The sequence below is a fragment of the Motacilla alba genome, chromosome Z (genome assembly GCF_015832195.1).
Source record: "Motacilla alba alba isolate MOTALB_02 chromosome Z, Motacilla_alba_V1.0_pri, whole genome shotgun sequence".
In the NCBI taxonomy this organism is placed as follows: domain Eukaryota; kingdom Metazoa; phylum Chordata; class Aves; order Passeriformes; family Motacillidae; genus Motacilla; species Motacilla alba.
In genome coordinates this window covers 1,652,370-1,668,561 of record NC_052046.1, presented here as the reverse complement: position 1 = coordinate 1,668,561, position 16,192 = coordinate 1,652,370, and the positions used below count along the sequence as shown (strand labels likewise).

The following is a 16,192-nucleotide window of genomic DNA, read 5'->3' as shown; positions in this document are numbered from 1 at the left end:
CAGAAGGTTTATGATGGGGAAGAGATGGAATCCACCTTCTCTAGCATGTGTTTTGCCAGAGTGGGACCATTTGGACTGAGATGCTTAAATAATCTGAATATGTGCAAGGTTATGAGTAATCTAAATGAGAAATGTTGAGGGGAAGATTGGTTAATACGGGCTCCTTATGTGCAATGCATTCAATACATCCAGACTGAGTCAAGTCTGATTTCTTGAATGGTCTTTAGTGGCAAAATCAACCTGCTTTACTTCCCCTGTAAAGGGTGGAGGGGGCAGCCCTCTTTGTGCAGGGAGTGCTTGTGAGGGCTGATGACTGTGAAGGGGCTTTGAATAACATATGTGAGGTCTTTGCTTTAGATGCTCATGCTTTGGGTTGTCCATTTTGACAAAAGCAGCTGCTTGCACAGGAAAATTCAAGGTATTTCACAGCTGGCTGGAGATTTCTTATAATGCCAATGGGGAAAGGCCCTGGGGGTGCTGGTGCCAGCAGCTGGACATGAGCCCAGGGTGCCCAGGTGGGCAGTGGCCCCTGGGCTGTCCCAGCCAGGCTGTGACACAGCCCCAGGGCAGTGCCTGTCCCCTGTGCTGGCCCTGCTGAGGCACCTCCAGTACTGGGGACAGCTCTGGGCCCTCAGGACAAGAGAGACACTGAGGGGCTGGAGCGTGTCCAGGGCAGGGAACGGAGCTGGGAAGGGGCTGGAGCCCCAGGAGCAGCTGAGGGAGCTGGGAAGGGGCTCAGCCTGGAGAAAAAGAGGCTCAGGGGGGACCTTGTGGCTCTGCACAGCTCCTGACAGGAGGGGACAGCCGGGGAGGGTCGGGCTCTGCTTCCAGGGAACAGGGACAGGAGGAGAGGGAACGGCCTCAGGCTAAGCCAAGGGAGGCTCAGGCTGGACATCAGGAGGAATTTTGTCATAGAAAGGATTGTTAAACCTTGGAACAGGCTGCCCAGGTCATTGGTGGCGTCTCCATCCCTGGAAGTGTTCAAGGAACACCTGGATGTGGCACTCAACATTCTGGGCTGGGTGACAGGTGGGAATTGGGCACAGGTTTGACTCCATCTTGGAGGTCATTTCCAACCTAAATGATTCTGTGATTTGGTGAATCTCAGCCTGGCCCCTGGACCTTGGTGGATCGTTTTTGTGGAAATGAGGCAGGAGGACAAGGCTGGAGTCAGAGCTGAGCTTGTGCATTGTCTGCTTCGTGTTGCGCACAGCTCTGTGTCCCCGAGGCTGACAGTGTCACTCCTTGCCTTCACGGTGCACTTTTGCAGCAGGTGAGGGGTCTCTGCATTGCATGGATTCACACGGGAACACAGGATCCCTTGTGCAGAGCCAAGACACCTCCATGGCTGGTGGGAGAGGCTGTGCCCTGGTCAGGATAGCTCCATATGCCTCCTGACAAGTAATCACCTTTCCATCTCTCCTAGAATGGCAACAAGGAGAGCAACCTTGACATGCTGGGCACAGACATCTGGGCTGCCAACACCTTTGACTCGTTCAGGTAAGCTGGTTTTAATTGCTTTAAGATAAAGGTGGACTCTTAGGATGGACCATGCCTTGTCTTAGCCCTTGCTGGTACGTCCATCCTGCTGATACCCAGGCACCAGAGATACCCTGGTAGTACTGACAGCACTGCTCCTCCTCCTCCCCATCCCCATTTAGCCTGTGGCACCAAACACAGTCTATTTAAAGCATCCTGTGTGTTTTGGAGAGGCCACTGGATGGGTTTGCAGTCCAAACACCTGAAACCAGGACCAGTACAATTACTTGTAGTCACCCCAGAGCTGCACAGGCAAGACTTGAGTCAGCTCTGAGCTGCTGCTCTGGGATTTTACTCTCCCATTAGCTGGAAGTAGCATTATGTGTTGGCTTCTTAGCTGCTGGGAAGACCTCTTCAGCTGCTGTCTCAGTGAAAGCAGTGAAAAATCCTTCCTGTCCAGTTTTACGCATAATCTGGCGGTGTTGAGTCACTGGAGCAGACAGGTTGTGCAGGACCAGAGAGAACTTCATTTCATGGACCTGTTGCAATACCCTCTTGGTACTGAGAGCGAGTATATCTTGCAGGGTGCCTTTTGTATCAAAATTAGAGGCTTAGATCAAGCCCCAAGAGCTCAGCATACCTAAGAAACGAGAAAAAATGAAAAGAGATGCATCAGTGTGAAGGTTGGAGGCTCACATCCTCGTGCTCTGCAGCAGGGAGTGGGGAGTGGTGCTTCCAGAAGTGCCAGCTTTCCTTGTCTGCAGGCTCCAATGTGTCCTCTGCTCTTCAGCTCAGTGGTGTTTAATTAGTAGTGGACTTCCTTTCTCTGTTTTTCCCTGTTTTTCTCTCCTAGTGGTGCAACGTGGGACTTGCAGCCTGAAAAACTAGATTTCACCCAGTTTCACAGAAAGCTGCGAAACACCTCCAAACACCCATTGCCTCACATAGACAGAGAAGGGTGAGTGCTGTGTCTGCAATACTGTGCTCTCCAGGAAGGTCTCTAACTTCTCCCTTGCTCTAGAAACTCTGGCTTGGTGGCGCACCTCCTGTAGAGGACATGGGAAGCAACACTGGAGTATTTAGAGAGTTTGAGAATGCCATGATCAGTCTATTTGTCTCCTCTGTCATCCAGTTCTGAGCTGGAGCAGAGTCGTTATCTGTATTTTTGCATTGCCATGGTAGATCTCAGTGTTTAAATAACTCTAGATCCAATTCTCCTAGATCCTGGTGTTCTAAATTTAGATATCTCTGGATATTGGAGGAAAGATCCTGGCTTAGAGCTGACCTGGTTACAGTTCCTGTGAATGACACTGTTCTTCCCAGCGAGAGTTCAGGGAAGGAGAGAGCATCAATGTGTTTCATAAAACTGTGAAAACATTCAACAGCTTCCTTTGGTTGTGACAGCCTCCACAGGCTTCCCTGGTATTTCTGGATTCCTTACTGGTTGTTGGTCAAACCAAGTAAATGTGTGGTGGTACCAAGTGGCTCACCAGTGTTGCTTAGATGGATATCACCGTTTCCCTGCAGGTTCTCTGCAGATGGAGAAACAATCACTCCCAGACAGGAGGGTGCAACCAGGTGGGAGTTGGGCTCTTCTCCCCTGTAACAAATGACAGGATAAGAGGTAAAGGCCTCACGTTGCATCAGGGGAGATGTAGCTTGGATGTTAGGAGCAGTTTCTTCATGGAAAGGGTTGTCCAGCCCTGGCAGAGCTGCCCAGGGGTGGAATCACCATCCCTGGAGAGATTTAAAAAGCATGTGGATGTGGCACTTGGGGATATTGGTCAGTGGTGGCCTTGGCAGGGCCAAGGGACTGCTTGGACTTGGTGCTTCTAGAGGTCTTTTCCAAATACAACAATTTCATGATTCTACAGATTGGGTTTTCTTCATGCTGTCACTCAGAGCATAGAGGAAGGAAAAAATTAGAAAAGGTCTAAAAGATGGGATTGCAGCTGATGTTCCATCACTGCCATGTTGTTTGCAGGGATGTAAGTCATCTCTTGGAGCCATTTTTCTGCTGATAATTTGGTTTTGCCAAAGTACTGGCCAATGCCATATGCCTGGTGTGCACATTTTGTTTAGAAGACAATTTTAGAATTGTTATTAGAACAGTTGATTAGAAACAATTAGAAACATCCATCCGGGCGAGAAATCCCTTGCCAGCCTAGGCTCAGCATCTGCAGTAGGCTCCTGTACCACACAGGGACAGGAAGACTCAGACAACCTTTTTTTCTGCTCTGTAAGTAAGGTATACTGCAGGTTTATAAAGAGCAATTTTCAGAACATTTGGAACAACATAACACTAAATTTCTAGGTCACTAAGTCCCTTAATCAAGTTCAATCCCATTTTTTCAGATGAGTTTGAAAAATGAGATGAAAGGGGCCCTCTGTAAAATAAAATATAATGGGCTTCCTCTGTAAAAGAATATATAATATGCTCCATGGCTGATGGCACTTGCCAGGTGAGCCTGTCAGAGACACCTGCTATGTGCAGGGAGGATGGAGCAGGGTTGGTGTTGTGTTTTTCCTCTGCTTCCTGATGTATTGTGAATGCCCACATTGCAAACAGGTAGAGGAGGCATGTGGAGGTGAGATATTTAATCACTCCTAAATATTAAAGTGGAGTAAGAATTAGTGTATCTGCAGAAAAGTTAAGCAGATGCTATCAGCACAAAACGGTGCATGTCCCAAAATGCATGCCATTTAAGTAACCTGGCTAGGACAGAGGAAGCACAAAGAAAGACATAATTGTTCTTATTTTTTCATTTCTAAAGCTGGCTGTGTTTTGCATTCATCAGCTCTGCGTGGTGAATCTGTGCCGAGATTCAGCTTGCTGAACCTCCATGAATCTCCACCTGCTAGCTAGGCATTTTCGCCCCTTGCTTGAATAGGAAGCTTTTTTAAAAAATTTAGCTGTGCAGTGAAAAAAATAATAGGGGAAAAAAAAAAGGACTTTGCTGTTCAGTGTGTGTTTTCAACACTAAAAGAACCATTTTATTCCTCAGTCTGATCAGTTGCCCAAGGCTGGCCATGTAGTTGCACCCAGTTGTGTGACCTCAAGTGACTTTTGCTTGGGTGAAGTGTTTTCCTCCAGGGAGACACCTCCTTTTATTGGGAGATGCTGTTTGGTGGCATGCTGAATAATCACAAGTGGAACAGTTAAGAAAAAGCGGGGAGCTGTACCGCGTTTCTGACCTGAATTAATCTGGCTTTAATTTCCAGTGCTAGCTCTTGCTCTGCTTGTACTCTTCCAGATCAAACATCCTTTTGTAGCTGGTATTTTCTCTTCATTCCAGGTATCTCCCAAACACATGTATCGCTTGAGTTTTTCAGGTTCTCTTAGGAATTTCCCTACGGTCTCTTTGAAAAAACGACTGCCAGCGCTGCCTGTGGTCCTGTAGCTGGGGCTCAGCCATGCTGTCTCCAGAGGAAAGCTGCCTTCATCCCCCTAATCCACGCCTCCTCTTGATCCCCTGCCTTTTTGCCACAGTTCAGCATCAGAAATTCATCCTTGGATGGTCCCCATCCTTTTCAGATGACCTTTTCCTACAATAAAATTGTGTTCGGCACTTGCAGCTGGCATTGTTTGTCCCCAGATGTGTGACATAATTTTTCTCATCTATATAAATACATATATATAAATATTTTTCAGATGTGCGTTTCTATATGTGTATGCACACTATATTTTTGCCTTTGTAAGTCAAAGTCAGTATTTCATCAATGATGGAAAGTCAATTGTTGAACGCCTCTTATTCCAATAACAGAATTACAGAATGTTTTGGGTTGGAAGGGATCTTCAAGATCACCTAGTCCAGCCCCCCTTTCGTGGTCAGAGATGCCTTTTACTAAACCAGGGTGCTCAAGTTGATTAAGGTTAATTAAACCGCTTCCCTTCAGTTTGCTGGATTTTGAGCCTGGTACTTCAGCATGTGCCATTTTTCTCAATTTTTTTTCTCCCATTTTCTCTAATTCCAAGATCTGTTTTTCTCTGACTTCTAGGCACTGATTACATGAGTCTGCTGCTACCAAAGTCTCTACTGTATCTTATTTAACACTGTCTTGCTTCTGACAAAAAAGATTTATCATTCTTGCATAATAAAGAAAGATCATCTCTGTTGTTTGTGAACAGAGAAGGATGATAATTATTGATCATTTATTTCTTTTTCTGTATCATCACAAACTCTTTGCATCCATCTAGTAATTATCTTTGGATTGGATTTATTTTGTGTCTTGTTCCAAGAAAGTCCTTCAGCTGCCACTTTTGTGTATGGTGTGTAAGTGCTCATCCCAATTTCTTTGTCTTTCAAATTGTCTGTTTATATTTATATCAATTGCTGCTTCCTGTCTGAGGTGTGTGTTTGCTGATTTTCAACACCTTTCTCATCAGGGAGCTGGAGCTCCCGTGGAGACCAGCAAATGAGCAGTGCTTCAAAGGAAACGTTTTTCATTACTCTCTCTGTGCTCTCATTTCTGCTGTCCAGGTGGGCTGTGCTTTCATTTTTACTTAGTCTGGAAATCGAGTCACCCTGGGCTCAGGACTGCCTTTGGTTTTCCCACTGCTGCTACTACCAAAAGTGTTTGCAAGCTGTGGCAGATGGTGCAGGTGGAGAGGACTGAGCAAAGCATTTAATTTTGTATTAACAGCTTTACGCCTGCGTGGGAGTGTTTTGGAGGCACAGCACACTTGCTCCAGAGAGAGCCTCTTTGTTTCCATGAGAGGCCTTTGCAGCAACAACTGATATTCCCCTTGTGCTGTAATAGAAAATTAACTGTGTCTCCAACTAGTTTTCACGTGGTTTTGTTTTGTTTTCTTCTTGCCACAGGCTTGGAAAGGGGAAATACGAGGATGGTGACAGCATCAACCTGAATGACATAGAGAAAGTCCTCCCAGTGTGGCAGGTAGGTGATGATGTCCCTGCCATGGTGGGGACCAGCAGCAGAGCCTTCCCTGCCTTCTGTTCCCTTAGGAAACCTCAGGACTGAGAGAGCTGCTGGGCTGTGGTCCTTTGGGGGTTGGGATGGAGATTTGTGCCTGTGGTTTCAGATGTTGATGCTGGGCAGGGGCAGTTACCACGCAGGCTTTGTTGGGGGGTGATACACTGAGGGCAGTATATACCTATATATGTATACATGTGGATGTACACAGGGCTCATGTGTTGAAGAAAGGGAGATTCTGAAAAGCATCAACCCCTCCTGACAGCTCCAAAATAAATTGCTGCCAAGAAGCCAGCAGTGCCTGTGTGCTGACCCAGGTATTGCCCCTTTGGGGCAGTGCCCATGTTGATACGCAGTGGTAATCCACATGTGAGTTCTCTCCAGCCTGTTCTTTCCCCAGATCTCCCTTTGCATTTTTGGCAGTTCTGGTTAAATGACCTCTGATGCATGGGTGTTGTGGAATAGCAGGATGAGACCCGCAGTTCAGAAGTCAGGTTGAAAAAGTCAATTTGTCAGCATCATATAGTTTTCCATTTTACAGAGCCCTAGTCCTCAAAGGAGCTGAGTTCCCTAAGCTAGGCAAGTTTCAGGGATGCTCAGTGTGTTTTTGCTGAAACCTCTTTGCTTCCAGAGGCAAGGATGAAAACATCTCATGTGCTGTGGCAGTGTTACTCTTTTCAGTGCTGAGCCAACATCTCACTGGGTGTGGGATTTTGGAATGAATTAGAGATGGGACCTCTGAGTTGGATTAGATGGTGCAATATTTTTTTTATTTTTCAGTCTTTTACATAGGCAGGAAGGCTGAGTTTGGCTCACATCTTCACTGCATGGTTCAGAAGGTCACAAGACCTCTAGTTATAAGAGCTTTTAAGGATTTATTAACTAAGAAAAAATAAACTGGCAACAAGGATATTTATGTTTTTGACCTAATCCTTAAATATGGACTCATACTACAGTGTGAGCTTTCTCAGCCAGTCATGTTATGGTACACAAACCTACAGCACTGCATTCTAAAATCCTTTTCACTCTGTAACTACTTTTTTTTTCCTATATAATAAACTCTGAAACTCTGAACTTTGTTCTATTTAGCTTAACATGTCTCAGCCTTAAACTATAAATCTACATTCTCACTTTTAGTACTTAAGTTTGGGAGCCTTTTCCAAGGTCTCAAATCAAATCTTGTGTTTCATTCTAAACTTTGGCTTACAGACCCAAAGTTCTGAGAGTTCCTGCATTTCGGATTCCAGCAGCTGGGCTTCTTGCTCACACGTCATGTGAGGAAGAGCTTTGCTCATCCTGCAGACCATGTGACAATCTGCCTTACTGTTTCTTTTGGGTGAACTATTTGGCACTGAGTACATGAAGGAGTGGAGAAGGGCAGCTGACTTTGGCAGGGAGGAGTACTGCCTGCAGCTGCTTCCTGCTTAGTCTCTTCCATGTTTGGTATGTCTGGACTTTAGGTCACAGGGAAAAAACATCAGGTTCAGCTGATACAAACCCCATTAATTCTGCAAAATAAGGTTAGTTTCCCTGGGGAATAATTGGAAATGAAGAATCAAACCATCTTTGGTGTGAGGAGCTTATTACCTTCAAGAGGGTTTTAATCAACAGCTGTTAAATAAGCCAGGTCCTCTTGGTCTGATTATCATTTCATCATGTCCTAAGAGTACATTGAATACAGTGAATTAATTCCAATATATACATTAATATCTGGCTTAATTATTAGTGTGACATCTCTAAGCTGGAAGACCTAGTGGGAATGCTGGATTTGATGTTTTGTTTGTGCCTCAGGCAGACTCGTGCAGTGCTGCATTGATTTGCAGACATGCTTACCTTGGCATGTACAGGCAGTCAAATGTGTCTGTGGGAGCTAGGACCCAGGTGGCTCTGGGTGAGGGTTTATCTTGTTCAACATGGACAAGTGAAATACTTGCAGACAGCTGGCTTAATCCTGACATATCATTCTTAACTGGATTTGAATGCAACCGTGCAATGCTGACAGTGATTTTACAGCTCCTCACCCCTTGTTTTAAATGGCTCTGTGGAGCAATGGAGGAGGGGGGGGGGTCGTAAGGGAAGGTATTCCCTTGTGTGAGCCTGTGAAAGGAAAATCCTTCATCCCGTGGGGTCGTTATGTTCATGGGTGTTGCATCCTGAGGCAGAGGCTTTTCAGGTTGGTGATGCATAAACTCCTGTTCTGTCTGTGTTTGAGAGCTCATGGGTTGCTTGCAGCAGGCGTGCACAGATGGAGGGGCCAATCTGAGCATCCTCTAGCTCCACTGGGGTAGTCTGAGCATCCTCCAGTGTGACTGAACCAGTCCAAGCATCCTCCAGCACAACTGGGGTGGTCCAAGCATCCTCCAGCACGATTCAGATGGAAGTGTTTAGCTGCTGGGTGTTTTTCAGCAGCCATGGAAAGGTTAAAAGCACCACATTTGAGAGAGGTAGGGAGTCTTGCTTGCACGCTGCTTGGAGATTTGTGTGCCTTTGGTGTTAAGGTGTGATAGGACATGAATTTTGAACTAATCTCCGTGTACATCCAGGTCTGTGTGGGGTGTCCACAGAGAGATGCAGAGATGTCCCTAATTAAGCAGACTATTGTGGTTGTCTGGGGGTTGAGCAGACTATTCTGGATATCTGGGTGTTAATATCCCCCTATACATGAGTTTTTCTCCTGATGTCTATCAATAGTATTTTAACAAAATATTGCAGGGAAAGCCTATGACTATTTGGCAATTAAAAGGTAGAAAAATAAACAAAGCAAAATAAGCCCAAGCGACCTTTCCCCAGATCCTCTTCTTTTGTCTGGAATTCGTGCATCCCAGTCCTTGGGGATGCTCTCACAGCATGGTGTGCTCTGCCATCTCGTGGACATGCACAGGCCTCACAATTCCTTCACCACAACTCGTAATTTGAAGCTGTCTCTTGTCCCATCCTTTCAAAATCCATCTGAGCTGCTTGTTTTTACTGGTGAATAGGTTTTTATTTTTGAATGCTTCAGGACCAGGAGCTCATGAGGTCATTGCCTTGACTCAGCTCATGAGCCATAACCTCTTCGTCTCTCCTTACTCATAAGAGTCTGCAGCAGGATTTGGGCATTAATTCACCAAAGTGCTGCCAAAAATTACTCTTTTGAAGGTAAGCATTCTCCATTCATATGATCTGCTTTTTACTGCACACCAGGGAGCATCTGCTGGATAGGGAGGCGCAGCTCAGATGCAGAAAGAGTCTTTATCATCCTCTCCATTTCCACATCATCTGTTTTGTTGAAGGAGACCACATAACCACCTTGGCGTCATGAAGACATCGCAGGGAGAGCTGAGTCAATGCCGTTTGCTTTTGCTCCCTTTGGCAAGCACTTGGAAAGTTGTTCAGGCTTGAATGTGTCACATGCAAGTACTCTGGTCCCAGATTTAGTCTTCAGACTCCTTGGCAAGCGAGCCCTTGGCAAAGTGTATGCTCACCAGAGAAAATAACCCAAGAGGTCATGTTCTGCAAGATGATAGGATCATGGAATGGCTTGGGTTGGAAGGGAACTTAAGATTCATCCCCTTCCAACCCCCCTGCCATGGGCAGAGACACCTTCCACTCTCCCAGGCTGCTCCAAGCCCTGTCCAGCCTGGCCTTGGACACTTCCAGGGATGGGGCAGTCACAGCTTTTCTGAGCAAGATCCACCCTGCTCCTTCCCGTGGAACTGCTGTAACTCACAAAGGACACAGGAGGCTGCATGTCACAGGGGTGTGCTGTAAATGCTGCTAGACACAAGCAGAGGGTTTTAGGACGTGTCCCAAGTGGTTTCTGGACTTGTGTATTGCAGAGTTTGGCTTTCAGTTTGCTGAACTTGTGCCTTTGGGATGGGCTTGCCCTCCTTTGAATGCTGGGAACGTGCCTTCACTGCCCAGCTGCTCCTTGTCTTGTGTTTTAGGAGATGGAAATGTGGCACTTCTGAAAGGCATATTGGGCTTTATTGTTGTAGTGAGATAAACTTGGAAGATGGCATTGATATCATTTGGTTTGGCATCTTACTGCCTTCAGCTCATCTCCTTCTGCTTCCTTACTGATTCTTGACCCTTTTTGTCGTATGCTTGCAGTTACAATAAACTGCTTGTTTCTCTTCTGGCTGCAGTCGTCATCCAGCTTCCTTGTTGGAAGAGAAACAAGAGAGAAGCTCCTTAGGAGAAAGGCAGACTCTAAGTTGTTCACATTCCTCTTAGCACCACTGTGTTCCTGATTTTGTCCAAACAGGATTAGGAGCACCAGGATTCCTGATCCGGTTTGTAGTTCAGCCTATAGGTGCTTAGGCAAACAGATTTGTTATTTAAACTCTTCCTTTTCACACATGCCTGTGTTTGAAAGCAAAAGCAAGCAAGGGACAGGTTCTTCCTTTAGCCTTGATGTTATGCTGCTGTAGGGTGCAGAGATAGACCAGTTCACATGTGGATTTAGTCACATATGGAAGGTTCCTAAAGAGAGATAAACCAACCCAGGTGTCCAAGGGGAGAGGATAGATTATGGGCAAGCAACTCCTTCGCTGTTGCTTTGCAGGCAAGGAGGGGAGATTGGTGTCCAGCACTGGTGTGAGGGCTTGTTCCTGAACCCTGCAGATCACTGATCCTTCCAGGGAGGTGGCAGCAGGAGAGCAGGTCTCTTTGGAGCTCACAGGCAGGTCTTTGGTGATGTGGTGTTATTTACTATCACCATACAGAGTTGTCACCTTGCCATCTCCTCTCTTGCCTGCTCCTTCTACACTGCAAGGCTTGGCAGTTCTCATTTTACCCAGCATGTTAGGTAACCCAGGTTGCTCCTCTTTCACAGCCTTGGCCATAGCAATGTGGCCCTTTCCTAGCAGGCTGTTCTGTGCTGGTGGATCTGGGGTGGGGTGATCCCTCATCGTGGCATCCCCTCCCACTGGGAGTGGCTTCTCCCACTGGAATGTGCCCCTTGTGCTCTGTGTCTCTGCTGTCACTCACAGGGTCTAATCCTGATGTCCTTTATGTGTCCACCACTTATGAAAAGGTTGAGGTGCCTCCTTAGGAGCCCCAAAAGGGGGGATTACTTCTCCCTGCCCCCACTTCCTGCTGGAATCTGCCCAGAGTGTGTGGGCACAGCACTGCCTTCAGAGAAGGTTTCTTGCCTGACAAGTCCATATCCCAAGGGTCTTTCCAATACAGTAACAGCTAAAACCACTGTGGAAAGTCCCTGTCAAGGAGCCAAGACTTCCTTGAGTATAGGTCAAAACGTATTGGGAATCAGAGCTTTGCTCCTGAGTAAAAAGCTTTTGGTTTGCCATGGCTTCCAGCAAGACACAGCCTTTCTGTGGCCCTTTTTTTGTTGCATTTAACCCAGCTGACAGTGACCATCATCTGGGGCAGAGAGGGCAAACTGCTGTGGTCACCTGTATCCCCTGCAGCTTCCCTCTCATGCCAGAGTTAAGGCCACCATTGCCAAGGAAGGCAGACGAGGCCATGGAGACATCCAGAGCACTGGAGAGGTCTGGACCAAGACTGTGACTGTCCCATGCAGGTCATCACCTCCCAGGTTCCCATGGGCTTGGGCTCTGTTGGCAGAGCACAGTCCCTGTGATCCTTGAAGGTTATAAACCCTGAAGGTTTTATCAGATGTGCAGGAAGAGGTAAATCTTCTAGGGGATTTTTCAGATTATGATGGTCTTTCATACCACAGAATTGGAGAAATACTGAAGTTGGAAAAGACCCATGAGATCACTGAGTCCAACCCTTCCCCCAGCACTGCCAAGGCCACCCTTGACCCATGTTCTCAAGTGCCACATCCACATGGCATTTAAATCCCTCCAGGGATGGGAATTCCACTACCACCCTGTGCCTGTGCCAGGGTCTGACAGCCCTTCCCATTAAGAAATTTTTCCTAATATCCAATTTCCTAGCATCATAGCCTTATTTTGAATAAGCCCGAGAGGCTTATTCAGTGCATAAACAAAATACTGGAGAAATGGCCAAGAACTTGGATATTTCCATTATTACTTTTTATTATCATAATTATTTTTATAATTATTTTATCATTATCATGATTACAATTGTTATTGTTGTTATTATTATCATTATCATTATTATGGCTCAGAGCAGGTTCCTGATTGTGGAAAATGATACAGGCTCTCTCAGGGCTGGTGTTACTCTTCTGGCTGTCAGGCAGTGTTGACTCACAATTCCTGGGAGTGTCTTCCCAACCTGTTGGGCACAGAGATCCTGTTCTGTAGTGGCTCTTGGTGCTGCTATTGGTCAGCTGGTCAGAATTAGGGCCAGGCCACTGTGCTTGCCAGGGTAGGAGGCATTGGGATGTTCTCACACTCCAGATGGATTGACTGGTCAGGAATTTGAGTTTGGGATGAGCAGGGAGGGAAGGTGGGAGGGGAAAAGGGTGGTTTATGCTGCAGCTCTGAAGTCTGGCAGTGTTTGGTGGCCGAGGGGACAGGGCTGGTGGCAGAGGGGAGCCTTGCAGCACTAGAGGGCACTGCGGCCTCGCTGCATGGCCCTGGAACGCTGCTCTGGGCAGAGGAAATGAGGCTTTTCCAAAGGCTTTTTCCAAGCAGAAACCCCACTCTGCAGTGGCTCTCACCCTCCTGCACCAGGGCATGCTGCTCTCCATCCAGATGTGTCCACCTCAGGCTCAGAGTGCATGTCCAACCTGGGGAAACCTGCAGGTGTTCCTCTGCACCTGGGGCTGAATTTGGGTGAGCTGCATTTTGGCCCTGAGCAGGATGAGGTCAAAACTGAAGGTGTGTGTGACCCCCTCAGTTACCAAAGTCCTGAGGGGAGCTGGTTCTTAGAGGTTAAACATGTCCCATCTCATGACTCCCTGGAAATCCTACCTTTTTCCCACACAATCCCCAGCTCCGTGTGTCTCCCACGGGATGCTCCGGCCAGGCTCAGTCTGGCACGATGCTCCTCGCACCAGAGCAGTTCCAGATGTGCTGAGGGGTTCTCCCTTTCTCTGGAGGTGCTGCTGCCCTGTCAGGGGTGGGATATTCTCCTGAACACCCACACTTCCACCTGTCCCTGTCCCCCACTTGCCTTGTTGTACCCACACCAAATTAAGGACATGCCGGCCTCAGGAGAAGGGAGATGGGCGCCATGAGTTGCCCACTGCAGGACTGTCTCTATTCCTTGGACCCCAGTTTGCCAGCCACTGGTTTGTACCACAAAATAAGATTAATAATGGGATGTGGGCAGCTTTGCAGCTTTTTCTCAGGCTGAGATGACAGAGGGGTGGACACAAAGAGATGTTGGGACCAGGATGTTGGGCTTACCAATAGAAAGTGCTGGGTTTTGGGTTCATGACCAAGGACCACAAAGGAGTATGGGAGAGCTGTTCCTGGGAGGATGATGAAGAAAGATGCTCTGTTTTACTTTTAAGGAGTCCAGAAGTTTTAGTCCTGTGAACTGCAGTTTTCTGGGGAATTAACTGGTTTGGGCAAGGGGAATTGTGCTGGGGTATAAATAACAGCTCAACAGGCATTTCAGGCTCAAAAATGTCACCACATTATGCTCTGGCTTGAACACACCAGGGAGCTACTTGGATTTTTCCCAGCTTTACAGCTGACTTCCCTTTCAGAAAGGTTTGCTTTTATGCAGCTATATAATATCCAAAGCAAACCTGTTTTGGTTTTTCCCAGTCATTTCTATAGACTCCAAAACACACCCCTTAAATCCTGCCTGAATTTTAACTTCTCGATAATGTTACATTTTCTTCTCCCTTTTATTCTCAGGGGATTCATTAGAAAACTGAGAGGGTTTTTGCTGCTCTCCCTTGAATTTGCTGAATATTTTCCTGCAGCATGGAAGTAATGTGGAGGAATGATTAAATTTTTAAAACATTATTAAAAGTAGCTGAGAAAAAAAAATCCAGATTTCTAAAGATCCCATTGAGTAAAAACTCAATGTCGCTTTGGTCAAGCAGCTATTTCTGCTGGCTTGGCTATTTCCACATCCTAATCCCCTTCCCTGCTCTCTGTAAAAGAGATGATTTTTTAATAAAATGAAGGGAAGGAAGGAATTTTCTCTCAAAAAAAAAAAAAAAAAAAAAAAAAAAAAAAAAAAAAAAAAAGGTAGGCATACCAAAGGACCAGAGAAGGGAGACGTGCATACATCCCCGTTGTCAGAGGAACCTGGAGAGCCTAGAAACACCTCGCTCTCTAAAAATCCTGCTAATGGGGGATGTCCTCGTCCCTGGTCCGACAAAACAGGAGTTTAATGTTTCCTGTCGCATTTATAAATTTCTTCTTAACCATAAGATGCTCCCCCACCCTTTTCTGCTGCCTTTCCTCTGATGTTGTGGGAATAGAAAGCAATACAATAAATGAGACCAGAAGTTCTTAAAATGCGAATTTCCTGCCCGGAGGCAGCAGGTAAGTGAATCCCATTCAGCTTGGAGAGATGTATATATAGCTATGGGTGTAAATATAGGTATTTAGTGGCAGGGTAAGTGTTTATTGCAATGTAGGGTAGTTTGGTCAAAGATTGTCATTTAAGTGGGAAATTTATTGCTGCACACGACGCCTGGATGTCTCTTCCACAGGGAAAATAAAGACTGTTTATGAAGGGATTAAATGATGTCCTCGCTGTGGTAGCAGACCAAGCTCTGTAACCCAGAGGTCCTTTTAGTCCTACGTTTGTATTGTCCCTCACTTTATGATTTTAGAAGCACTTTTGGTGGTTGGTTTTTTTCAAGATCATGAAATGGTTTGGGTTGGAAGGGACCTTAAAGATTGTATTGTTCCAATTCCTCTGCCTTGGGCAGGGACAGCTTTCACTCGACCAGTTTGCTCAGAGACCCATCCAGCTTGGCCTTGGGACACTTCCAGGGATACTCCATTAACTTCCCTGCTGGCTCTGGAAATGGCTCAGATGTACACATGCTGGCATGGTCAGTGAAAGAAAACTCTGTAGCCTCCTCAAAATGCCTTTGCTGGATAGTGGGCTTGATTGATTTCATTTAGGCTAACAGGAATAGCAAGCTGAATGTGGTTTCCACACCTTTGGCCACACAACACTGCTCCTGTGTCCATGTCTCCCAGAGCTATTCCTCTTTATCCTTCTTCTGTTCCTCCTGTTGTGGAGAAACTCCTCATTGTTAGCTTGCTTTCTTTTTCATTCTTCTTTTTTTTTTTTTAGTAATTCTTGTAATGTATGAGCAGAGAAACCACTGGAGAATGATAAAGCTTCATTTCTTCCTGCTTTTGTGACCCACTTCATTATTTAGTTTCTTATTGTATATTCTTCTGAGGTGCCCTGTCCAAACGGAAAGAAAATATGTGAGGTTATAGGAGTTGTTTGTTTCCTTTGGCTGGGAAAAATAAGACCCTTTGGCTGGACAAAATAAGCAGGTATCACAGAAGACATGGATTGCTTCTGCTGGTTAGTTCTGGGGAAGGGACTGCTGGTATTTGCTCCATCATACACCTGTGAGCAATGACATTTCCTAAAGCTGGTGGGCTGTGTGTATGCCTTCAGCTTGCCAGGCTTCCTCTTGGTGCTCTGCACAAATAAAATATAAAAATACATACTCCTTAAGTTGAGGTTGCTGCACATTTTCTAGATGAGAATATTTGGGGTCAGTAGTTACATGTACATTGTTTGGAGGAGCAGCAGGAGAGATGAGACACCCTGTCTTTTTGTTCCATGATTGTTCCACAACAATAATCCAGACCAAAGGCAGTTTTTTTAAGATTCAAGTGTGAAACACAGATTTTTCCTTGTAATTCAAAGGAAAACATGAGTTCAGGATGATCTCCAGGTTTCCAGC

The 16,192-nt window shown here is 46.1% G+C and overlaps 1 protein-coding gene across 3 annotated transcripts in view; it reads left to right on the top strand.

Moving 5' to 3' along the window:
- CTIF (cap binding complex dependent translation initiation factor) overlaps positions 1-16,192 on the top strand; it is a 146,847-nt gene that overhangs the window by 43,064 nt on the left and 87,591 nt on the right. For all 3 annotated transcript variants that reach the window (XM_038123495.1, XM_038123494.1, XM_038123493.1), the window contains 3 exons: positions 1,427-1,500; positions 2,333-2,437; positions 6,303-6,378. In XM_038123495.1, coding sequence (XP_037979423.1) covers positions 1,427-1,500; positions 2,333-2,437; positions 6,303-6,378 — 255 coding nt within the window. The remainder of the gene's footprint in view (positions 1-1,426; positions 1,501-2,332; positions 2,438-6,302; positions 6,379-16,192) is intronic.